Source organism: Oratosquilla oratoria, chromosome 22 (assembly GCF_046742065.1).
Source record: "Oratosquilla oratoria isolate Oo_2021 chromosome 22, ASM4674206v1, whole genome shotgun sequence".
Classification (NCBI taxonomy): domain Eukaryota; kingdom Metazoa; phylum Arthropoda; class Malacostraca; order Stomatopoda; family Squillidae; genus Oratosquilla; species Oratosquilla oratoria.
In genome coordinates this window covers 43,232,608-43,257,861 of record NC_134798.1, presented here as the reverse complement: position 1 = coordinate 43,257,861, position 25,254 = coordinate 43,232,608, and the positions used below count along the sequence as shown (strand labels likewise).

General features: G+C 44.5%; 1 protein-coding gene across 6 annotated transcripts in view; it reads left to right on the top strand.

The window, feature by feature from the left end:
• Positions 1-24,213, top strand: part of LOC143037499 (uncharacterized) — a 259,649-nt gene extending 235,436 nt beyond the window's left edge. For all 6 annotated transcript variants that reach the window (XM_076205816.1, XM_076205819.1, XM_076205813.1 and 3 more), the window contains 7 exons: positions 76-204; positions 5,188-5,399; positions 15,096-15,218; positions 15,680-15,820; positions 18,726-18,920; positions 19,707-19,820; positions 21,811-24,213. In XM_076205816.1, the coding sequence (XP_076061931.1) occupies positions 76-204; positions 5,188-5,399; positions 15,096-15,218; positions 15,680-15,820; positions 18,726-18,920; positions 19,707-19,820; positions 21,811-22,020 (1,124 nt within the window). In that variant the 3' untranslated portion in view covers positions 22,021-24,213. The remainder of the gene's footprint in view (positions 1-75; positions 205-5,187; positions 5,400-15,095; positions 15,219-15,679; positions 15,821-18,725; positions 18,921-19,706; positions 19,821-21,810) is intronic.
• Positions 24,214-25,254: the final 1,041 nt, after the last annotated feature.

Sequence of the window (25,254 nt, the reverse complement as noted above, 5' to 3'; positions counted from 1 at the left end):
AGATAAATAGAGTAAATGAATATACATCCTTCTTACATAGATATCTTTATATAAACATCATACATTCCTCCACAGGTACTGTTTATATGGTGGTGGACTGTGGCGGGGGTACTGTGGACATGACAGTTCATCAGGTCACAGGTCGAGGACCAGCAAGACTCAAGGAACTTCATAAAGCAACTGGAGGTCCCTACGGATCCACCGGTGAGTAGGATTGTAAACCCTTGTCCAGTTCTTCCATTGTGTGAATTCCCCCAGAGGAGGAAGAGTAACAGTGGTGAGCATAATCAAGGTTCTATTTATTTTATATAAAAACAAAAGATCGAAAGAGACTGCAAGAGACCATAAGGCCTACATTAGGCAGCTCTATGTCCCTTACCACTTGTCATCTCCATCCATAAAGTTAGCTAATCTTCTCGTAACACAGCCCATAGTAAATTAGTTCTTGACTTTTTTATTACTCGCCCTCTTCCCCCTCACAAGGGGCACGCACCCACTCCCACCCATAATTATGATGCTTGTTAAACACTTTGTGCTAAGTACTTGGACAAGGTTTTGATAACATGGTTGGACAGTTAGACAACAGTCAACCTTACCTACTTGAAAACATTTGAGGTAGACACTCAAGGACAGCTGCCAGCTGCCTTGGAACTATGGGTTTCCTGTTAGGGAAACTCATATTAACAGCTGATTACAGACAATTTTTTCTGAAATAAAGGGGGGAAAATAAAGACAAGACGGGAATTGGAAGTTTAATGCTATTAGGCTGGTTGAAGGCAAACTCTGATGGAGTGTTGGTTTTATTTAATAATGAATTTGGGCGCCAATGTTATGTGGCTTGCTCTAAGGGCGAGAAAAAGGGGAGGGGATGAGACGACAAGGGAGATGACGACTTATGGTTTCAAGTCGTGTCCCAAGACAATCTGGTTCTTCGTCTGTTTCGTCCGTCTTTATATACACGGCCAGGTTGTGACCCATGCTCCCAACTGGCGCGAGGCCAAAGTGTGATGCGTGGGATGTTGGACGCAAAACATTCTCAGGCCGCTGACTCACGAATACAGAGGGTATGGGGGCTGGTATCCCACGTACGTTCCTTAGAAAAAAAAGAAAATGTGTCACGTGGTCAGGTCAGGCGTAGGTTGCGTCATCGTTAGCCGATGCTTGCACTGCACGTGTGTTTCTTCAAAGGGGCTTTGTGGTGTCTCACGTGGCAGACTGAGGCACTGGTTAGTCAACTTTGTCGCGGTCCTCTGGGTCGGCCCGGTGAGAGTACTTCTTTGGGGGATTTATGTGGTGGATCTTGGGGCGGCCTTTTACCTCCACGGAGTAAATGTAAGCGTCCTATCGGGCAAGGACCTTGTGCGGCCCATGCCACGCCATCGTCAGTTTATGTGTTGAGTCTGGCAGGAAGATCGAGACCTCATCTTCGGGTTGCAGGCGACAAGCGTGGGCTCGATGATCGAAAAACCCCTTTGAGGTGGCTTGAGTTTTCAGAAGATTTTCCTTTGCTATGTGGCAAGTAGCTTGGAGACGATGCCGCATTTCGTGCAAGTACCGATGTACGCCCTTCTCTTTTTTGGTGGGTGGTCCTTTGTTGGCCCAGCACTTCTTCAGGAACGTCAGGGGTCCTCGTGCGCGGTGACCATACACTAGTTCGAAGGGAGAATAAACAGTGGAAGACTGAGGTGTGTCCCTGTAGGCGAACAAAAATGCAGACAGGTAGCGGTCCCAATCCTTTGGACGTTCACTGGCCAGTTTACGCAGCATTGTTTTCAAGGTACCGTTGAAAAGCTCCACCAGACCATTAGATTGGGCGTGGTAAGGGAGAATCAGATGGTGGTTGATACCCATTAGCTTAAGGAATACAGAGAACGCAGCACTTGTGAACTGGGTGCCATTGTCAGTGGTCAAGGTCCAGGGAAAACCTACCTGGAGCAGATGTCAAACAGGGCCTCTGCGACGGTATCAACATCGATGTGGCGAAGGGCAGCGGCATCGGCGTACCTTGTCCCCAGGTCCACTGCGGTGAGGTAGCGGTGCCCCTTCTGTGACGGGGAAGAAAGAGGTCTTACGAGGTTCACGATGAGTGAGGAGAAGGGCTTGGTAGTGATGGCGACTTGTCCCAGCAGAGACTTTGCGAGTCATCTTGGGCTGGCAGGTAGAACAAGAAAAGCAGTACCGGCTAGTATCTGCGTACATACCTGGCCAATAGAAATCACGCTGGGGGCGTACCAACACTTTTTTGGAGAGTAGTGTCTTGCCAGTGGATTTTCATGCACTAGTTGGAGAACTTCTTGACCGTGGGATTCCGGAACGAGCAGTTAGAAGGTTTCATGGCCTTCCCGTAGGGTCCTGCGGTAGAGAAGGTCAATCCGGAGCAGGTAACTGCTGAGCGCATCACGGGTCCCGGAATGGTCTCGAGCCTCGGCTACTCGTTGGTATATCCGCCGGAGGTTTGGACAACTCTTTTGCTCATCCAGAAATTCTGGTTTGGAGGTTAAAGGGGGTGTTGAAAGGAGAGCCTCCTCTTCGGTCTGGGCGTGGGCGGAGGCCCTGGTAGTCACATGGCAACCAGCCTCGGGGTGCTCTTCTTCCGTGGACCCGCTGTCCTCCTGATTTACGTCAAGTATGCTGTCCCTCTCGGAAGGCCGTTCGAAGGACTTCTTACCTTTAAAGTTATTCTAGCTAGCGTGTGAGTCGTTAAGCCCTCAAGGGCGTCGCAGACTCTGTCATTGCGACCACTCAGTTGGCCGAAGTCGACGAGGGCCTCTGCTGCAATGATGGAGTCAGGTCCTGAATCCAGTATGATGGTCACGTCCTGTCCTCCGAGAGTTCCGGTGCATGTTTTCAAAGTAGATTTAATTGGCCCTACGTTGGTTCCCAGAGTAGAACATTCTACCGGCGGGATGATGGTGAGGAGGTTGAGTGTCGCATCCGTCTCGTCTGTTATGATGACGTGAGCGGCACGGGGGGTTGGTGACGTTCTTGGCCGTGGGTTCTGCTGCAGGGCTCGGCATTCCTGGGACGTATGGCGGCTGTTTGGCCCGTGGAAATCACAGCCTTGCGGGACCGTGGCTGACGACTCTGCACGGGGTTCTGGGCGTCTAGTGGCCTATGGAAGAGGGTTAGAGGATGACACAGGTTTGTGAGATACCTGGTTTCGGTACAGCTATTGTAAGGTAGTGTGTGGACGTGCGGTCAGATAGTGGTTCCCAACCGTTATCATATCTTCGAGTGGCGTGCAGTCTTGCCCCTTAAGGTGAGCTATCATGATAGAAGGCAGTCGGCTGTGGATGAGATCTGCGACAAGGAAATCACGGAGGACATCGAAGGTCTCTGGCATATGGCAGGCTTCCATCCACGCATTCAGGTACTGGAGGGCCCTGAGCGTGAACTGTATCATATCATCATGGGCGTTGAAGAAACTGCTTCGGAGTTTTGCCAGCGTCAGCTGGTTCACGTCCTTCAGCAGCTTCCGGACCTCGTAGTAATCCTGTTGGAACTCAGGGGGCAAGGATCGAACCAAGTTCCAGGCCTCTGTTGGGATAAGAGAGAGAAGTCAAGTTAGTATGCCCGTTGGGCCGTAGCCCGCGCTTTGGACGTACGGGTCGAATTTTCCCAAGAAGCTGTCTAGCTGCTCGTTATCTGGGGTGAAGGCATGTGGTGAAGGTGGTAAGAGCCTAGGTGCTGGAGTGGAAGCAGTGGTGTGTTGTCTCGACCCGAGGTTTCGACGACGCTGAAGTTCCATTAGTACGTAGTGATTATACTCTTCACTGTTTTCCTTGAATCCCAGCAGCTGTGCTTCCATGCGAATACTTCGGATTGTGACAAGGGCTTCGTTTCCGTTAAAAGTACTGTCTCCTACATGAACCATGGTTGGCGTCGAGAGTTGACAGACGAATTTTCTAGTCGTTTAGCTTTACCGGAGTTAAGATGGGGAACCTTGTGATCTCCGTTGAAGTGTGAATGGATCAAGGTGAAGACGCTAATAACTCTAGTTTGGTAAATGATTTAGTGGCGGTGGCGGTAGGCCACGGATATGCCTGTGGTAGGAGAGTGTAGGCAGTCGGCAGATAAGCTGGCAAGCGGCAGTCGAGTGGCAGTCAGCAGTGGCAGACGATCTGGCTGACCAAGTGGCGACAGCCGATCTGGTGGTAGTTGAGCGGATGGCAGTCGGCAGAGCTAGGGATCAGGGGCCCCAAACGTTGGGCAGCCAAAAGTTAGGCTGATTGAAGGCAAACTCTAATGTAGTGTTGGTTTTATTTAGCAATGAATTTGGGCGCCAACGTTATGTTGCTCGCTCTAAGGGCGAGAAAAGGGGGAGGGGACGAGACGGCGAGGGAGTTGACGACTCGTGGCTTCAAGTTGTGTCCCAAGGCGATCTGGTTCTTCCTCTGTTTCATCAGTCTTTATATACACGGACAGGTCATGACCCATGCTCCTAATTGGCGTGAGGTCAAAGTGTGATGCGTGGGAAGTCGGACGCAAAGCATTCTCAGCCCGCTGACTCACGAATACAGAGGGTATGAGGGCTGATATCGCACGTGCGTTCCTCAAAGAAGTTTTTGTGTCTTACATGGTCAGATCAGACGTAGATTGAGTCATGGTTGGCCGATGCTGGCACTGCGCGTGTGTTTCTTCAAAGGGGCTTTGTGGTGTCTCACGTGGCAGACCGAGGCACTGGTTAGTCATCTTTGGGACCTGATAGAGTCCGTCTTAGGCTGGTGAGCTGCACGTGCGTTTTCTCAAGAGGTTTTTGTGAGGGTCATGCGGCCAGCTGCGGCCCACGCGGCTAGGCTGTACATGAGTTACACGGCTGGCCCCACGAGTGATTCCCTTGGGGGCCTCGGAGGTCAAAGGTCGTGGGACAGGGCACGTCTTACAAATGGAATTACGTAAAGTTCATATGCGTACTTACTCAGGTCAGCAACTGAATAAACAAGATTTAGGAAAAAATATTCGGAATATAAAATAAAAAAGGGGAAAACGAAACACAGGGAGTTGAAGGTTTGATTTAATCATGTAAAATTCATATGGATGCATACTCAGATCAGCAGCTGATTACAGAAGTTGAATTTTTTCTTAAATAAATGGGAAAACTCAAATACAGGACGGGAGTTGGAAGTTTAATGCAGTCACGTAAAATTCACATGCTTACGCACTGTTGATGAACCATTTTTTCTGCAGGAGTGGACGTGGAATTTGTCCGCCTTCTGGACAGACTCTTTGGGGCGGACTTCATGTCGGCCTTCAAGCAGCAGCGCCCTGCGGCCTTTGTAGACCTCATGATCGCCTTCGAGTCGAGGAAGCGCAACGCCTCGCCCTACAGGACGAATCCCCTCAACATTGCCCTTCCCTTCTCCTTCATCGACCTCTTCAGGAAATTCAAAGGGAAGGATGTAAGTACTAAAAGTGTTATATGTATATATATATATATATATATATATATATATATATATATATATATATATATATATATATATATATATATATATATATCCATGCTCGCTAGCCGAGCGGGTCAGAGCGTTGCTACTTGCGGCAGAGGTCGAAGTGATGGCATTTCGACCCCGCCCACCAGCGAGTTGGACCATAGGCATATTCAATTAAATGCCACACTACAGTGTCATCTGTAAGGGGCACCGTCCTAGCCTCCTGATAAGAGTTGGTGACGTTAAACCGAACCGTCAATCATATATATATATATACACATATACAAAACTGAATGGGTCCCAGTGATTAGAGATACATTTTAATTCTAAGCTATCAAGATCGGGAGACCCAATGGAGGCCGACAGCGTAATTGGTAAGTCACTACAGCACTTGTCATGTGATCGCCGGGTTCGAGTCCTTGGCAGTACCGCATTTCAATTTCTGCATGTCGGCCTCCATTGGGTCTCCCGATGTTGATGGCTTAGAATTAAAGTGCATTGTGGTTTATATATACATATATATATATATATATATATATATATATATATATATATATATATATATATATATATATATATATATATATATATATATACAGGGAGCTCCAAAAAAGATGTAACTAGTTTGATTGGTCTTTATTCAGACAGACTTTGAATAACAAGCTTAATACGCGAGATACATAAAGTCAATAAGGTTGGATTATGTCTGAAAGTCAAACAAACTTCTGGTAGTCCACATGCTCGATATGAGCCCCATTTCTGTTGAAACATGCTTTCACGCGGACGCAGAAATTCTGGCCAACTCTTTTCCATGTTTCAGCGGAAACTTCAGCTACATAAGCTGCCACATTCTGCTTTAGATCAGCCTGTGTTTGAGGTCTGTTGGCATAGACCTTCCCCTTTGCTGCTCCCCAGAACCAGAAATCAAGTGGATTTAAGTCAGGGCTGTGGGGGGCCCACTCATGATCTGTGTTGAGGCTGATGAGACGATTCCGGAAGAGTCCCCTGAGATGATCCAGTGATGCGTGGGCTGTATGAGGTCTTGCACCATCCTGCATGAACCAAGCAAGCCTTAACTGTCCTTGGGTTAGCTTCTGAGTCAGGTCACCGTGAAACTGATCAAGAATGGCGATATAACGTTCACTGTTGATGGTAACGGTGCGCCCATTTTCCTCGAACCAGTAAGGTCCCAGCAGACCGTGCTTTGCATTGAACGCCACAAATGCAGTGACCTTCGTACCTTTGAGGCGCTTCTCACTGATTTCATCTGGCTTCTCTTCTCCCCAAAACACATTGTTCTGGTTATTAACAGCCCCATTAAGATGAAAGTGTGCTTCATCACTAAACCAAATGTGATTGAGCCAGTTGGGAGTTTGCTTGAGCTTTTCATTCAGCCAGTCGCACATCTCGATTCTCTTCTCTTTGTCCTGTTGCTGCAGCACATGGTGAGTTGAAATTCTAAATGGGAACAGCTTCAGGTCCTTCCTCATAACTCTCAAAAGTGTAGTTGGAGAGAGAGCCAGCTCTTGAGCGCGGATTCGGTAAGATTTCTTCGGACTGCTAACCACCGACTCACGGACTTGCTCCCTCTTCTCAGGAGTGATGATCGGTCGCCGGCCACTTCTTCCCTTGTGGACGTGATCCAGGGTTTTCTCCTTTTCAAAATGCTGCACAATCCTCTGTATTTTCAAATTTGTAAGTGCTGCACACTCAGACTTAGATTTGTGACCCTGGTGTGTGTTGAACCGACGGCGGACTTCTGCGGGTGACTTGGTTTCATACCAGAGTTGGACGATTTTCAACTTCTGCTCTAGCGTGTACATTTTGCATACAATCTGGAAAACAAGAAAAACAAAGACATGTTAACAAATCCAACCTAGTTGACTATGTAACCTGAAAAGGAAAAGTACGTGCGCGCCCCAACAGATTTATTATAGCCGATCAAAGTAGGTACATCTTTTTGGAGCTCCCTGTACATATATATATATTGTGTATGTGTGTGTGTGCATACAAGTAACTTCATTTACGCGACTTTTGTTTACACGATTTCTTACATTAACATCGGGTAAGAACCGTGGGCTTTGTATACAAACACCTGCGCTGCCGCTTGACGGGAATCCCGAGCAGCGTTTACATTGTGACGTCATTGTTACGCAACTTAGAATGTCGACAAAATCTTTATTGTTTCACAATTGAGTTTAATGGACCCTCACGCGTCTTAGGAATGCACAGACGCGCAAAATGTGTTACTATGCTCATATAATGCTATTCGTTATCAAAAACGAACTGAAAATGTGGAATTTCCTACTGGCTTGGAACATTACAATCCATATTAATAGTATTCTTAACGAGGAAATTATGATCTATTTACGCGATTCCCATTCACGCGAGGTTTTGAGGAACGTGCCCTTCGTGTACATAGTTAACTATATATATATATATATATATATATATATATATGTATGTGTGTGTTGTCACGTTACCACCTCTAACCTTAAAGCAATTAGTTAGTAAATAAAGGATTTAGGAGGACAACAACAGATCTTGCCTCATCCCTTAAAGGTGGAGTGACAATAAACGGATATCTATTTCATTTCCTTCTTCACACTTCCTTCTGTAAATATATCTTATTCCCTCTCAGTTAGGAAAAATCATCATCCCACATTAATAATCATGGCAAATGGAGGATACAAAAAGATAGTAGGTAATTTTCTCTATACCTATATTGAATAAGCCTATCAGTACAGAACTAAATGAATGCATTTATCATTGCATCTCAAAATCCAGCACATTCTTATCATATGAGGTAATTATTCAATGTTTCCACTGCTACTCAGTTGAGCTACTGCCTCTACATCAACATAGTCATCACATTGCATTCCATGCAATTAAAATACCAATTTCTATTGTCATCACAATTCTACAACCACACACAAATTATACAATCTCTATGTAACCACTTCAACAAGTTCTGCTCCTATAAACACATGAAAATTGGATCCTTGCTAATCATCTCAAATAACATACATCCTACCAAGATATGCAGTCATAACTCACCAGAAATCATTGCTCCTCTCCCTCTGTGTATTTCACCATTATTTATCCTCCTTAATTCTCCCGATTCTTATTTTCCCTACCATTTTATACCCACGAAAGGACTTGCACGTCCGCCTTGCTTTATACACAGAAAGAGAGAGGCCTGAACAATGCCTCCCTTGTTTTAGCATTTGAGTTGGCACCATGGTTCCAATACTCTTGGCATCATCCTAACGATACATTCAATATCGTAAAATACACACCGTACATGGATCATACATCAAAAGCAATTACAATATGTATTTCTATAAATTCTTACGTAACTAGAGCACCGTGGATCTCAAAAGTATAAACGTATCTCTAGATACATTTTATCCAAAACACTTTAATATCAGACCGTGAATTCGCGTCTGTATATAAACAAAGCTGGGCACCAGCATTTGGAAAAATAGAGAATGTAATCAGCACCAGGGGGTGACTATGGTAACACCCTCCCCCTTCAAAACATGAGGCGATCCTTGGATTGACTCATGTTGGAGAAGGAAGACGAGACAATGTATCCGCCAGGATATTATCCGCTCCTTTCACATGCCGTATTATCAGATTGTAGTCCTGAAGCATTAAACGCCATCGAATCAACCGTTGGTTATCATTCTTCATCTTATGTAAAAATACCAGGGGGTTATGATCAGTAAACACAGAAATAGGATATCCGGACCCTCTCAAGTATATGTCAAAATGACTCAAACTAAGGATCAAGGCTAAAGTCTCCTTCTCAACTGTACTGTAGTTTCTCTGATAAGGGAGGAATTTCTTTGAAAAGTAGCATATCGGGTGGTCGATATCCTCTTTCTCCTGAACTAAAATTCCCCCTACGCCAACGTTGCTCGCATCCACATACAATTTGAACGGTCTCTCAAAATCAGGAGTGACAAGTATAGGGTCACTCGTTAACATCCTTTTTATAGTTGTGAAAGCCTCCTCACAATGTGTATCCCACACAAACTTGGTACCCTTTGACAACAGCCTAGTCAATGGTAAAGCTACTGTGGAAAAATTCCTACAGAACCTCCTATAGTAACCACTCATGCCTAAGAATCGTAACAACTCTCTACGGTTCTTAGGAGCGGGACAATCGTTGATACTCTTCACCTTGGCATCAACGGGTTGTATTTCACCTTGGCCTACCATGTATCCTAAGTATTCAACCTTTGCCTTTGCAAAATCACTCTTAACTAGGTTCACAGTTAAGTTGGCATCATTCAGTCTCTGGAAGACATTCGAAATTTGCTCTACATGGTCTTCCCAAGTTTCAGAATATATGACGATATCGTCGATATAGACTGCACACCCAGTCACTCCTGCCAACACCTTGTTAATCAATCTTTGGAACGTACTGCCGCTGTTCCTCATACCAAATGGCATCACCCGGTACTGATACAAGCCATCCATTGTCGCGAAGGCAGAGATTTCTCTGGCCCTCTCCGTCAAACCTATTTGCCAGTACCCTTTCAACATATCTAGCTTACTGACAAACTTCGCCTTTCCCACACAATCGATACAGTCATCCAACCTTGGTATCGGGTACGAATCACTCTTAGTCACTTGGTTCACTTTCCGAAAGTCTGTACAGAACCTGTACGAATCACTACCTGCCTTCTGCACTAACACACACGGGGAACTCCACGCACTGTTACTTTCCTCAATTAATCCATTTTCCAACATATACTGGACTTCCTTTTTCATAATTTCCCTTTTCTTTGGATTCACTCGGTATGGGTGTTGCTTTATCGGCCTGGCATCACCTACATCGACATCATGTTCCAACACGGTACATCTCCTCGGAGTATCCGAAAATAAGGTTCCACACTTATGTATTTCATGGATGATATCATCTCTCCTTTCACTGCTCAGATGATTCAGTTTAGCTCCTAGGTTCTCTAACACCATCGAGTTCTCCAAGTTCTTCTCCTCGCACCTGCTGAATTTCTCCTCCTCTCCATCATCCGTTTCTTGTTCTGCATTCACCACGCCGCAACTCAACTCAGTCATCTCCTCGGGTACTTCCGTCTTCTCCTCCTCCCTTCCATGATATGGTTTGATCATGTTCACATGGCACAACTGGTTCTTCTTCTGCCTACCAGGAGTGTTGACTATGTAGTTCAGCTCTCCTACCCTCCTCTCAACTGTCCATGGACCACAATATCTTGCCTTCAAGGGATCCCCTTGGATAGGTAATAACGCCAAAACTCTGTCACCTGGTTTGAATTCTCTCACTCTCGCCTTCTTGTCATACCACTTCTTCATCTCCTGTTGTGCATTTTTCAGGTTCTCTGCGACAAGTTCCCTCGCCTTCATCAATCTACTCTTGAATTCTGATACATACGTTAACAAATGCGGGTCATCACTCTTGCCGAGCCACTTCTCTTTCATCATGCTCAAAGGACCTCTCACATCATGGCCGTACACTAGTTCGAATGGTCTGAATCCAGTCGATTCCTGTACTGCATCTCTGATCGCAAATAAAGCTAGTGGGACTCCCTCATCCCAATCTATACCAAGATCCTCACAGTATACTCTCAGAATGTTTTTAAGAGTTTGGTGGAATCTCTCCAAGCTACCTTGTGATTGTGGATGGTATGCACTTGCCAACTTCTGTTCAATATGCAAGCCCTTCAATATCTTCCTGAACATGCCGGAAGTGAAGTTACTTCCTCTGTCGGATTGTATCGCCTCTGGGAGTCCTACCCAAGAGAAATATTTCACCAACTCTCTCACTATACTCTTGGCATGAATACTCCTTAGTGGAATAGCCTCTGGGAATCTCGTGGCTACACACATTATTGTCAGTAGATAGGAATTTCCTCTCCTAGTTCTCGGTAAAGGTCCCACGCAGTCAATGATTATTTTGCTGAACGGCTTGCAAAATGCTGGTATGGGCTGCAATGGTGCTCGTGGGATCACTTGATTCGGTTTACCCACTCTCTGGCACACGTCGCAAGTTCTACAGAACTCCGCAACATCTCTCTTCAGACTTGGCCAATAGAAATGAGTCAACAGTTTCCCTGCTGTTTTCCTCACTCCTAGATGTCCTGCCAAACTAGACTCGTGAGACAAGGCTATCAATGTATGCCTATACTTCTTCGGTACCACTATCTGCATTTTCATTTCCCAATGTTCTGTTGCGGGTACACTCGCAGGTCTCCACTTCCTCATCAATACATGGTCGTGAAGATAGAATCCAGTAGAACTATCATCAGACACGCCATTTCTATTTGCTTCTCCAAAGCATTCCTTCAAAGTAGGATCATTGCGCTGGGCCTCGATAAGTTCCTTCCTGCCAACATTGAAATCAGGGGATATCTCTAATTTCATCTCCACACTTTCATCTTTCACAGGCTTATGTTCCTTTTCCTCATCAAATATATCACCTAAACCCATATCCTCATCGTTAGTTTCCTTATTCCTCATCATGGCTCTGGTCACTACACAAGCTGGGTAAATTCTTTGGATACTTCCATCATCCGCACTCTCCTCACTTGCATTTACTTCACCTCCGCTCAGAGATTTCTTACTCCCTGCAACTGTAGTTCCTTCTCCATTTCCACACTCACTTTGGACCTTCTTCCGAATTCCAATATCTAAGACATCTCCTTCACCTTGCACGTCGACATTCCCATCCTTCACATTCCCGAGGGGTTTAGCAATCATTATTGGTTCTGGGACCACCTTATCTCCGGCTAAATCATTTCCCAAAAGCATATCCACACCATTTATAGGGAGTTCTTCACGGACTCCAACTTTCACCTTGCCACTAACATATCCTGTGTCTATTTCTACATAATGCAATGGGGTATTCGTTCCTGCAACCACACCTCTTATTCTAGCCTCTTCACCGGTATATGAACTTTCGGTCCAATCCAATGTCTCTCGGAGGACTAGACTCAGATTCGCCCCTGTATCCCTTAGGATTTTTATTTGCTTCTTCGCTCCTCCAGGTAATGATATCGTTCCTTCTGTTATGAACGGTTGGAAACTATCCACAATTTTCTCCTTCCTCTTAGGTTCTACATCCAAGCTCACTTGTGGTTTCCTCCATGCCACAGTCAATCCAGCAGATTTGGACACTTTCCTACACTGATACTGCACATGACCACTCTCTCCACATCCGTAACATTTCACATGTGACCTTTCCTGCCTGTTCACATAACCGTTAAAATTCTGCCGACTCATAGGGTTATACTGGGGTGGGTTCCTAGGTTTGCTTCTCTCTTGATACTGCGGAACATAATGGGGTTGTGATCTCTGGGGGTTGTAATGGTCCTGCCTATAATCAAAGTGGCCTACTCTTTGGTCATTCCTTCCATAAGCATGTCCCACATTCCTTATTCCAACTGGCTTGTGGCTCACTTGCCCTGTACACATCTTCCGCATAACAGTCAATTCATCCGCTAACTGTGCTGCATCCGTTATATTCTTAATCCGACTCCTACAGATTTCATATCTGATATCAGGGTGCGCCATCTCTGTAAAGTGTTCCAACAACATCAACTGTTTCAGGTCCTCAAAGTCTTCTACTCTCTCCGATTTGCACCACCGTTCGAATCGCATGGTACTCTCCCTGGCCAACTCGCCATATGTCTGTCCATCTGTCTTCTTCATATTTCTGAGTTTCCTCCTATATACTTCAGGTGTCATCTCACTTGTCTTGAGCACAGCCTCCTTCACTCTGTGGTATCGGACTGAATCATGTAATGATAAACCTGCAAAGGCCTCCCTCGCTTTTCCCGTGAATTTCGCTTGGACCAACCTCGCCCAAACCGCTCTCTCCCATTTTCTGATGGTGGCCAGTTTTTCGAACTGGATAAAGAAATCTTCTGCCTCTCCTTCTATAAATTCGGGTAACTGACTGACCCTATCATCTCCTCCGCCTCCTGCGTTTCTTCCTCCTTGTGCACCAAAGACTTCTATCTCTTTTAATCTTATTTTGTTTTCCATCTCCTTTAGTTTTAATTCCTTATCTGCTCGGATTTTCTCTATCTCAACTTGCGCTCGCCAGTCACATTTATTCGACTCTGCATTTCCACTTAACTGCCCTTCTTCTTTCTCTGACTCATTCCCACTAATTCCGCCAAGAACTTCCTTCCTGACCAAGGCTGTCATGATTTGTCTCTGTAAATCACCCTTGAGAGCATCTGACACCGTAATCTCATATACCTCCGCTAACTTGTGCAAGTCGTCTACCTTAAGCTGGTACAAATTATGCATATCGGGATTTTCCACAAATTCTTGCACGGCTTTACTCTTAACTATTTGATTTATTTCCACATTCTGTTCATGCATTTCCACTTCATCACTGTGGTCACTACCCATTTCTACTTGGTCGCTGTACGTAGCCATTGTATACAGAATATATTTACACTTTCACTTAATTAAATTTTTCAACACAACATACCTCTGTCCTTGGGAGTTTACTCTGGGGAGTTCCTACATGTATAATTCTTACTTGCGACTGTATCTGACTGGTTGTGGCTTCCTTGTCTGGTTCTGGATCCCGGACGGACGGGCCCCCAACTGTCACGTTACCAGTGTATATATATATATATATATATATATATATATATACGCACTGACATAAACCGACTTCGGGAATTAGACCAGAACAAAACACCGCCAGTTCCCGAGGTGGATTTATGTATATGAGAGGTGTAATATCTATTTATGTTACTTAGACTAAGTGATGCCAGTGGGAGCTGAATGAGGCTCAAGTGGGTTTGTTGATTTTATTCTGGTTAGTGCGAGTGTCGGCCTAGGCTGGGTCGGGCGGTCAGGCTCTGAGGAAACCCGACCGCAAAGTTGACCGCGTGGGCCTTGAAACGCGCAGCGCTGGGTTACAAGTACAGAGGAGAACTGGGCTTGGTAACAAGATCCGGCTGTTTATATACACAACCGACGTACCCAAAAGTACCCTCATATAAACATGGCTCGGCAGGGCGTAATGTGGATTTAATCTACACAATAGTAATATGAGGCCGAAGGCCAGCTATTTCTACAACATCTGAATTCCTTGTCCACCCTATTGCTACAACGGCGATACCATAAGCCAAAATATCGCGTAGACGCACATGTAAGGGAGTTAGACACCACAGGAGGGATTCTTTAAACAGCCAGGGTACATAGATGTCACTGGTAGCCCTTGAGATTATACTTACCTCTACATTTAATGAATTAAAACCGACAAAATATTTATTATGGTCATGATTTAATTTAATGTCACGAACCTGTTAGGACGGTGTTTCCTCATGTGGAGCATTTTGGAGCAGGTAATTTAATATAGTATGATGCCCTTACTATGAACTAGCTTACTGCAAGGCAGGACTCGAACCACCTCTACTTGGAACTCAAACCCAAATAGTGACACTTTAAACCTCTCTGCCAGCAAAAATTCCACTATAATACAACTGTAAATCCAAATTAGACTTAGTAGGTATTTACTAAAACATGATCCACAAACTGTAAAAGGGAAATATATATATATATATATATATATATATATATATATATATATAATTTCTATCTTTGGAGAGTTCGCTTGGACCAAATGAAGAACTTGTTGCTCTCCTGCAGGTGGAATGGGCGATCCGGAAGGGCGCAGGGGAAGGTGTCCGCTGGTCCGCGCAGGGGATGCTTCGTGTGGAGCCAGATGCCATGCGTCGCCTTTTCATCCCGACACTGGACAATATCACCAAGGTCAGTATCACCCAACATGTTCAATTCAAAAAATAAAACTCCTTTGCTAGTGAATGGATGCAACAGAGATGAATCAAATCACCTGGCAGCACTGAATAAAAGGGGGAAATGCCACATAGTATGGAAGGGGGTTAAGATTCAACTAACAGTTACACAAGTCAATTTTGGATATTTATTTGCTGTTTGTATACATTTTTGGAGTGGATGATTGCGGGGTTGGGGTTGCCATGTAAATAAAGCAGTGGAGGTAAACCTGCTTTGGTTCTGTTGTAGAAATGTCTCACTGCATTGCCTTTGGCCCAAGCAGTGTGGCCGGAGACAGGGATGACCATTCATCCATGGGGTGCTAATAGTGGGCAATGGATGGGTAATGGATGAGTACACGTTTTGACTTGGCCACCCCTCCTGTAAGGGGGAAAAAGCCCTTTGGTATTTATGTGTGTAACATTTTTTTCCCATAGTGCATCGAGGGTGTAGTGTCAGCACCTGAAGTGGCTGGCCTCCGCTACCTGTTCCTTGTTGGAGGCTTCGCAGAGTCAGAGCTCCTGCAGAGACACGTTCGTGATGCCTTTGGACATAGAGTCCATGTCATAATCCCACAGGTGAGGTCATACTGGAGTCATTGAGTGCCTTGGGGTTTCCAAGGAATTTTTTTTTAGAAATTAAATTCTTTCTTTTAATGAACAGAAATGATCATCCAGTAATACTGATACTACAAAAGAATTAAATTACGGTTTATTTCTCTCCATATAATTTGTCAATGTTCAATCTGAATGGGTAGCATGTCCAAGTGCGAATAACATTTTCGGAGGGGGTACATTACCTCAACTAATCCACCGGCCATTTCTTTCACTGTAACCAGGAGACATGTACATCTATTCAATTCACCTCAATACAATACATCACCAGACCATCAGTGGGCAGCTCGTGGCCACAACGTGTCTTACCGTTCGTTTATTGTTTGATTACACAGCTCGCGCTAACTTTATGTGGAGTTTTATAATGCACTACACAAAACATGGCACAACTCAAATTCAGAACAATACTACACTCAATGTAGATGCAGGTGTGTGGTGAGTATTGGTTCAATCACACCGTTTACGATCATATTTGCACGGGACTGTATTCGCTAGCTGTAGAGATGAGAAAGCCCATCTTAACGACTGTTTGAATCAAGTTTATAATCAAGTTTGAAAATTGGTATAACATTTCAAGGGCTGGTGGGCAGGGGAGAGATGACACCGACCTGTCGAGATGAGAAAGCTTAGCTTAATGATGCCTCACGCTGGTGTCTCAGTACCCATGAGCTTTGTCTCCGATTCTAATTTATGACTTGTCTTCTTCTTCACCTACTTTATTAAGGAGGGGTGGAGAACACGATGTGTAAGGTTTCTGAGCATGGTGAATGCAGGGTTTTTTATAGAAAAAAAAAGAAACTTGAAGTCACGGTACGAGGGTTCAGACGTGTTTTAGCTGTGAGGTGGTAGTAGGGGTGTGTAAGGCAACAAAGAAGGGGGTAAAGGGGGGAGAGTGATGCGCGGTTTCGTTTATATACTTTATTCTAGTGTACGTGTGTCAGAAGCAGAGGTGGCGGGGTCCCCAAAGTGGAGGACCGACCGTGAGGGCCTAGTGACGTGTAACAAGTTGAGTACAGAGAACTAACTAACTGGCCTGCGGGACTGACCCGACGCCATAGCGCGACTTGACCTAACGCGGTGACCCTTTCTGGCCTGTCAATACCAGCGTCAGTCCCGATCGCATATCTGTGGGGTATGCTTGTGGGGTACATGTACACCATATTGCCCTCCTTCCCCTGCGAAGCGTGGGGAGGTGTCAAAGTCCGCAAAGGCAATTTAGGCGGAAGGACATGCGCAACAGGGAGACAGAGGGTGGGGCGGAGTAGCATCGGGAGGCGACACTGGAACAGGTGGCGGCGGTGACGTCGGAAGTGGTGACATAGGCGGTAGCGACGTCGGAAGTGGGGCGGCCATGAGCGACGTCAATGGAGGCGAGAACCCCTGGAGGCGGCGCAGACGGCAATGTCGGAAGCGGTGACATCCCGGGCGTAGCGACGTCGATATATGTTGATCGCAACGTCCATCTACGTTGATCGCGACGTCGATCTACGGCGATCGTGACGTCGATCTGCGTTGATTGTGACGTCGAGCGGGGAGGCGGTCGTGAGTGACGTGCCGCAGCAGCGGTGGCTGTGGCGGTGACCACAGCGGCGGTAGCTGCGATGGCTGTGGTGATGACCACAGCGGCGGTAGCGGCAGCAACGGTGGCTGCGACGGCTGTGATGGTTGTGGCGGTGACCACAACAGCGGTGGCTGCGACGGACGGGGCGGTGGCTGCGTCGGCTGCGGCTGTGGTGGGGTTGAGCAGCGTCGAATTAGGGCTGGAGTCACGAAGAACCCACGTCCGGAACAGCGTCTGTCGAAGCTTGTCGATGATCCAGGGTCGGCTGGGTGCGCTCGCGTCAAAACTCCCAGGGTCACCAATGTAACATATGAGTGTGTTACTTGGGCTAGGTGACATAGGGAGAGAGTGATGCGCAGTTTCGTTTGTATACTTTATTCTAGTGAAGGTACGTGTGTCAGAGGCAGACGTGGCGTGGTCCCCGAAGTGGGGGACCGACCGCGAAGGCCTAGTGACGCGTAACAATTTGAGTACAGAGAACTAACTGGCCTGCCCGCTCGGAGCGGCAGTATATATACGCGGGACTGACCCGACGCCATGACGCGACTTGACCTAACGCAGTGACCCTTTCTGGCCTGTCAATACCAGCGTCAGGTCCCAGTACCATCCAAGTCTCGATCGCATACCTGTGGGGTATGCTTGTGGGATACATGCACGAGAACTGAAGGGGGGAATAGAAGAATTATATATATATGCCAGAGGTGGTATCCTTATATGTATGTGTTGTAATAATTACCCGACATCTTAGACATTAATTGGAACAAATAATGAAAAAAGGGGGATATGAGCACTACAGTAAGTCTTACATTTCCATAGTTGGGGGTTCAAATACTGCATTGACTGTTACCTGCCCCCAACAGTCCAAGCACATAGGGCAAAGGTGACGGCTTCGGCCATAGATACCCACCACCCATCATAGGCTCCTCACCCATACTGTGTAATATTTTCTTATCTTTGGGCTAACCCCCATAACATAGGTAACATCCAGACTGAACCTAGGGTAGAAATATTATCAGATACAGAGTCCTGATTACACACCATTAAAATTATATACAATAAAAACAAATATTAAAAACAACCAAAACAAAGCGGTAAGAATAATAATTGGCTGAACTAAACCTCGTAAACCTACTACATTCTGAGGCCAAAATCCATCGAGTCACATATGAAGATGATAGTCAAAATTATCTAGATGCTAGAGCTTCTTGGACCCTCTCATCTCTCACGCCATTTCATATTATTACAACCCGTTGAACACAAAAAAAAACGACCCTAAGATTCTTATCCTCCTCTTCATCCTCTCTGCAGGGAATGGGGTTGGCCACACTTCGAGGAGCAGTCCAGTTCGGCCTCGACCCTGGCGTGGTCACTGTGCGCAGGTCGAGGCTGACCTATGGTGTAGGAGTCCTAAACAGGTTCCAGGCGTCCCTCCATCCACCAGAGAAGAGGGTCGTCTCTGGAGGAGCAGAATGGTGTGCAGATGTCCTAGACAGATTTGTGACCGTGAGTAGCACAGGCATTACACGACAGTGAGTGCCTCTTAAGTATTTCTTTGTTCTCTATTCTCTCACTTTCCATTTGTCTCTTGCTTCTCACATAAATCTCTCTCACTCATTTACTTTCTCTTACTCTCACTTTATCATGTTGGGTCAGGTGCTTCATTTCAGTGAGTCCAGCAAGGAAGTATTGTTTGGTTAGGTTACACATTAAGGAAAGGATCACCAAGCATCGAAATATGTGGTGTTTGTAGGGGATTGAGGAAGGATGGGAGAAGACAGAAGATAGAGGTGAATGGAGAATGGTAGTGTATGGATGATGCTGTGATGCATGGAAAGGAGGGGAGGGGAGGGGATGGGGGAGGTGAGGGAGTATGTGTGAATAATAAATTGACACAGCCCAAAGGGATTTCCCCCCCGTCTTCTCTTTTTCTGCATGAGGGAGCTGAGAGGGGGGGGTCGCCAATTAAATGAAGCGGCCTTGCTGTGGATGTGCTGTGTCTTGCTGCACTGCTAACCAAGGGCAGTGGGCGAGATGTAGGGATGACCTATCGTCCAGGAGGAGCCAAGATAAGAGGGAGGGAGAGGGTGAATGGGAGTGGAGTATGTGGGGATGGAATGGATTTTATGGCTTTGTTTTTTGGCTAACTCCCTTGTAAGGGGGGAAAAGCCTTTGGTATATGTATGTATGTAGGGGATTGATACTGTATTCTTCACAAGGAGACTTTTAGGGAGAATATTATGTGGCTGTTCTAGGCGAGATGCTTCATGTGGTCCTCTTTCATTTTACCAGGTGGATGAAAGTGTGGCAGTGGGCGACGTGGTGACACGATCATACACACCAGCCACACATGGCCAGACCACTGTTATCCTTCACTTGTATGCCACCCCGCGCCATGACGCCAAGGTAAATATTTACCCATTTGTTAATTTAATTTTGTTGGATTAGGTTTACTCAGTGACGTGAAGCAGCCTTGCTGTAAATTTGCTGTGTCCTGCTACATTGCTTCTGACCCAGGGCAATGGTTGGGATATAGAGATGACCCATCATCCATGAGGAGCTAAGATGAGAGAGGGAAAGGGTGTTGGATGGGAGTGGAGTGGGTGGGAATGAAATGGGTGGGAGTGAGTATATGCCTTTTGACTTGGCTACCTTCCTGGTAAGGGGAAAAAAGCCCTTGGTATACAGATAAAAAAGTTAACTCATGGAAACCTACACTCTTCTCTCCCCTTATGGTGGGCCTACAGTTGAATAAATTGCCCATCAAAATACCATAAATTTATGGTGTTTTTTGGAAGGGAGAAGGCGAGGGAAGGAGCAGTGTGTACCAGTCAATCTGTTACCCCAGGTCTTTCTCACACAGGACCCATGCCTCCCATCAGTGTGTACATGTGGAAGTAAACAAGTTTTCAGAGGAATATAACAAAAAAAGAAAAAATTCTGCATACTTAAAATTATTTGTAATTTTGTGCCCAAGGCACAGTATGAAACAGACTTGAATTTGAGGAAGGTACAATGGAAGAGGGGACAAGTGTGAGTGTAGTAGTTTCAGAGGGATCAGTTTGTTGAGTGTAGTTGGGAAGGCTTATGGAAGGTTTTGATTCAGAGGATTAGGAGAGGAACAGATGGAGTAATTGGTGAGGAACAGTGTGACCTTAGGACAGGTTGGGGTTACATGGTTCAGATTTTTGTGGTAAGACATATGTGAGAAAGCTTTAGGAAAAGGTAAGGATGCGTTTTGGGCCTTTATGGATTTAGAAAAGGCTTATGGCAGGGTAGACAGGAAGGCACTGTGGGAGGTATTGCAGATATATGGGATAGGAGGAAAGCTGTTAAGAGCAGTCAAGAGTTTTTACAAGAGTAATAGAACCTGTGTTAGAATTAGAAATGGTGGTTGGTTTGAGGTAAAGGTGGGACTTTGTCAAGGATGTGTCATGTTGCCTTGCCTGTTCAATTTATACATGGATGATGTGGTGTGAGAGTTAAATGCAAGGGTAATGGGCCAGGGATTGGAGATGGTTAAAGAAAATGGAGAAAAATGGGAGATAAGCCAGTTGTTGTTTGCTGACGACATTGCACTTGTAGCAGGATCAGAGGAGGGATTAAGGATATTAGTGATAGAGTTTGGGAATGTGTGCGAAAGAAGTTAAAGATAAATGTGGGTAAAATTGGACTCCACAGGAGCCCTGGCTGTCCTCATCCTGTGGGTGAGATAGTGGCCCAATCGAAGCAGGTGACCAAAATTACCTAAAATTGAAAAAATCTCAAAGGGGAACCCATGAATTTTCCCTAAATCCGAAGGTCCCCAATTTGGCCCAAACTTACCCCACAGGTAGAGAGTCAGACACAGTGCACAGCGAGGTAGACGGGAAGAGCCTGGGCCCAAGGGTGTGGCAGTGATGCCCCTCCAAATTTGGGTCTTTTCACCCACATTTCACTTTTGGGCCTCTGGCGCCTGCCTGAGCAGTGTCCAAGTGGACTCCACAGGAGACCTGGCCGTTCTCAACCTGTGGGTGAGATGCTGGCTCAATTAGAAGAGGTTGGAATAAACTTGAGAGGAAGACTAAGAAGGAGGTACATGGGGTGAAGGGGCCAATGGATGAGAAATACCTGTTGAGCATGGAAGAGAGTGCAAAAGATTGTAGTGAATGGAGAATGGTTGTAAATGGATGCAATGATACAGCCTTAAGTGGTGTTCTTTCTGCTCTAGCGTGGCTAGATTTGGAGTGGAAAGGGAGCAGGTAAATAGGGGTGATTAAAGAATAATGGGATGAAGAAAGACTAGCAGACTTTACAGACCTTTGGTTTGTAAAGTGTTAAGTATGAGGAACATATAGACTTTACATTCCATGTGATACTTTATCCAAGGCACCAGACTAACATTGTGTATTCTTAGTTTGTGACAGAGGAAGAAGTCCGAAGAGTAGGAACTCTTCACCTCGACCTTGGAACGTTCCCGAAAACCTCTCCAATCCACAATGCTTCCTCTAGTCGTCGTGAAATCACGGTTCACATGAAGTTTGGAGACACAGAAGTCAGTGCTTCGGCCGTCGATCTTTCCTCTGGGACCTGTGTCTCTGCAAGACTCGACTTTTTAACACTTTGAAGATGGAAGCAAAGACTTTTTAATTGTAGTTCATCCTTCTTGGGTTAATATCCAAGGCACTGCATGTGATTGGTAAGGAAAGATTTGAGAACAGGGTTACTGTATTCTAAAGCATTCAATAGGAATGGCTTGTGAAGGAATCTACTTACTGTAGATCTTGTCTACATTGTTATGGTGGCACTTAAGTCGCCAGCATCAGCGTGCCATGGCATGAAAGTATCCGAGCTAATGTGATGAATTAAAACCATTTCTCAAGTCAAATACAGTCATTGGTGCAGACTTACACAAAATTTATTTATACAAAGAATAGTACCAAGTCAGATTCTCCAGTAATATAATCAAGTATTAACAGTGGAGAACAACTGTTTTCACCATTTAATATCTCTCTCAGTACTTCTGTGGTTCAACAACATCCTTGTTAATATGATAAAAAAGGGCAAGCAGCTAATGCAATTGCTGTTTTCTATTTCACTTTGCCAAAGTGATTATTGTAAGAAATGTTTTATTCCATACACTTGTCACCTGAAAGACATTTTTCTATTGTAAAGTGCAGAAAAGTAATTCAATCAATCAGTCTGTTGCCCAAGGTTTCTCTTGCAGCAATTCAAGAAGATTGTATGAAGATAAATGTTATCAGGACCATCTCTGTTTTGTTATGTGGTACATAGAAAATCTGAACCTGTAGGATTCACCGAGACTACATGCAACTGCTTTCATGGTTGATATTGTTATCTTCAGCAATTATGTTCTGTTGAGCATTGAACTGTCTCCTCCATTTATACTTCATATAGATTATACACATTCATCTTTTTCATTAAAATATGGACGCACTTTTAAAGTATTGTGTAAATCTGTAAAAAGATACACTATTATATCTCCATTACCATAATGCCATTATTCTCATAGCATAAGAATGCCTATTGATATATGAAGCATATATTTACTAGTAAGTGAAATATATAGGTACTCTGTATAAAAATGTTAGGTTTTTGTAGATATCACAGTATTTTAATTGTACTTCATCCACCGATATGCAACTTTCAAAGTGAACTTTTCACTTCATATTCAGTTATTCTAGTCACTTAAGTGTATCAGATAAATGTTATACAATTATACAAACCACAGATCATCACTGTACATATTCAAATGAGCTAAACAATGTGAGCTTCATTTGAAACCACTAGATCATGGCAAGGACATGGTCGTCAGAAGAGCCACATGGTCAATCTTCATTTGTTATTCCTTCTGTTCTGGGTGAGAATTTGTACACTTTGCATGAACCAGCAACAGTAAACATTTACCCATCTTCTTGAAATTAAACTAAATTCATAAACAGGATTATTAAGTTGTAACCCTTAGATGTTGGATAGACCCCTTACCTGAATAAAATTACCTGTCATATGCAGAGTAAAGCCTCTACTATGGAGAGGTTTTTGTAGGTGTCAATAGTATATGGCTAGGGCACAAAAAAGCACTATCATAACAGAGAATCAATGAATTACTATTTCAAATTCTTCAAACATTAACTGGAAGGAATTGATTACACTGTCCATGTATTTGATGTTCATGTAACATAAAAATGTGCAAATTTATAAAATTGAGTGATGGGTTTGTTAGGTTTATATTTCATATTTGATGCTGTTATTATGAAAAACAATTATTTTATCAAATATACAGTGAATTATGAACTAGCTGGTTTGTATGTTTGGTTGTAAGATGTCAACACCAACAATACTGTCTTGGCTCATTGTGAGGACATATTCCCAAAGTGAAGACATTAGCTTTAGATCTATATGGATGTAATTCAAGACCAATTTTCATTCCTGAAGAAAAAACAAAAAACAAGATCTCTTCTCATAAATAATTGCTGAAAACAAAATTGCTACAATTAAAATATGGTGCACTACATATACTTATACAGAGAATTTTCTTAATAGCATTCTTTGGCTTGTTTTTTAGCCTCAAAATACAATTATGTGATAAGTACCTCAGTGCCCAGCTTGAAACCAAAAAATCAAATTAGACTTTGGGCCAATCTCGCCAAGCAGTCTTTACCTATTTCTGTATACAATATATTTCTTGTATGTATTCAGACATGCTTCACGACTGCTGGTTTTCTTGTTAAAATACTATGTATCATATTAATGTATATACAAGTTAAGAAATTATCTGTAATAAAGTGAGCAGATTCAACCCTGGTATTCTTTGAATCATATGAAGTTAATAATTGGCAGTATAGTGGATTACTACAACAAAACTACAGTAGGCTAATCTGTCTATAATAAGGTCAAGGATAAAAGCATTGGTAACCCAGTTCACAACAACCAACCAAAAATGAGGTTTGATACTAAAAAAAATAAAGACAAAAACAAGTACATATACCAAGGGCCTTTTCTCCCTTATAAGGGAGGTAGCCAAACTCAAAGGTATAAATTCACTCCCACCCATTTCATCTCCACATACTCCACTCCCATTCACCACCCCTCTCCCCTTTTCTTGGCTCTTCCTGGATGATGGGTCATCCTTACATCTTGCCCACTGCCCTGGGTCAGAAACAATGCAGCAAAACACAGTACATCCACAGCAAGGCCACTTCATTAAATTGGTGACCCCTCCTCCCTCTCTGACCCCTAATGCATAAAAAGAGAAGACAGGGAGAAATCCCTTCAGGTCGCATCAGAATATCATTCACACATACTCCCTAACCCACCTTCCCCCACCCACTCCCCTCCATGCACCACAGCATCATCCATACACAATCATTCTCCACTCACCCCTATCTTCTGTCTTCTCCCATCCTTACTCAACAGACATTCCCCTCTTTCCCAATGCCCCTTTTACCGCATCCATCCACCTCATCCTTGACCGCCCCATCATGTTCACCCCATCCACCTCTGCCTTCCACCATTCTTTTACTAATCTTTCTTCACTCATTACTTCCATGTGTCCAAACCATCCCAATACTCTTTCATCAAACCTATCTCCCAATTCCTTTTCCACCACTGGTCTCCTCCTCACTTCATTTCTCACTCTATTCAGCCTAGTAATGCCTACCATACTTCTCAGGCATTTATTCTCAAACACATTTAAACTCTTCCTCTCTTATGTCCCATGTTTCTGCCCCATACAGTGCTGTCGGCACAATCATTTCTTCATGCAATCTCCTCCTAGCACCTATTCCCAAATGTCTATTTCTCATTACATTTTTTAATCCTCCAAGGCATTTATTTGTTT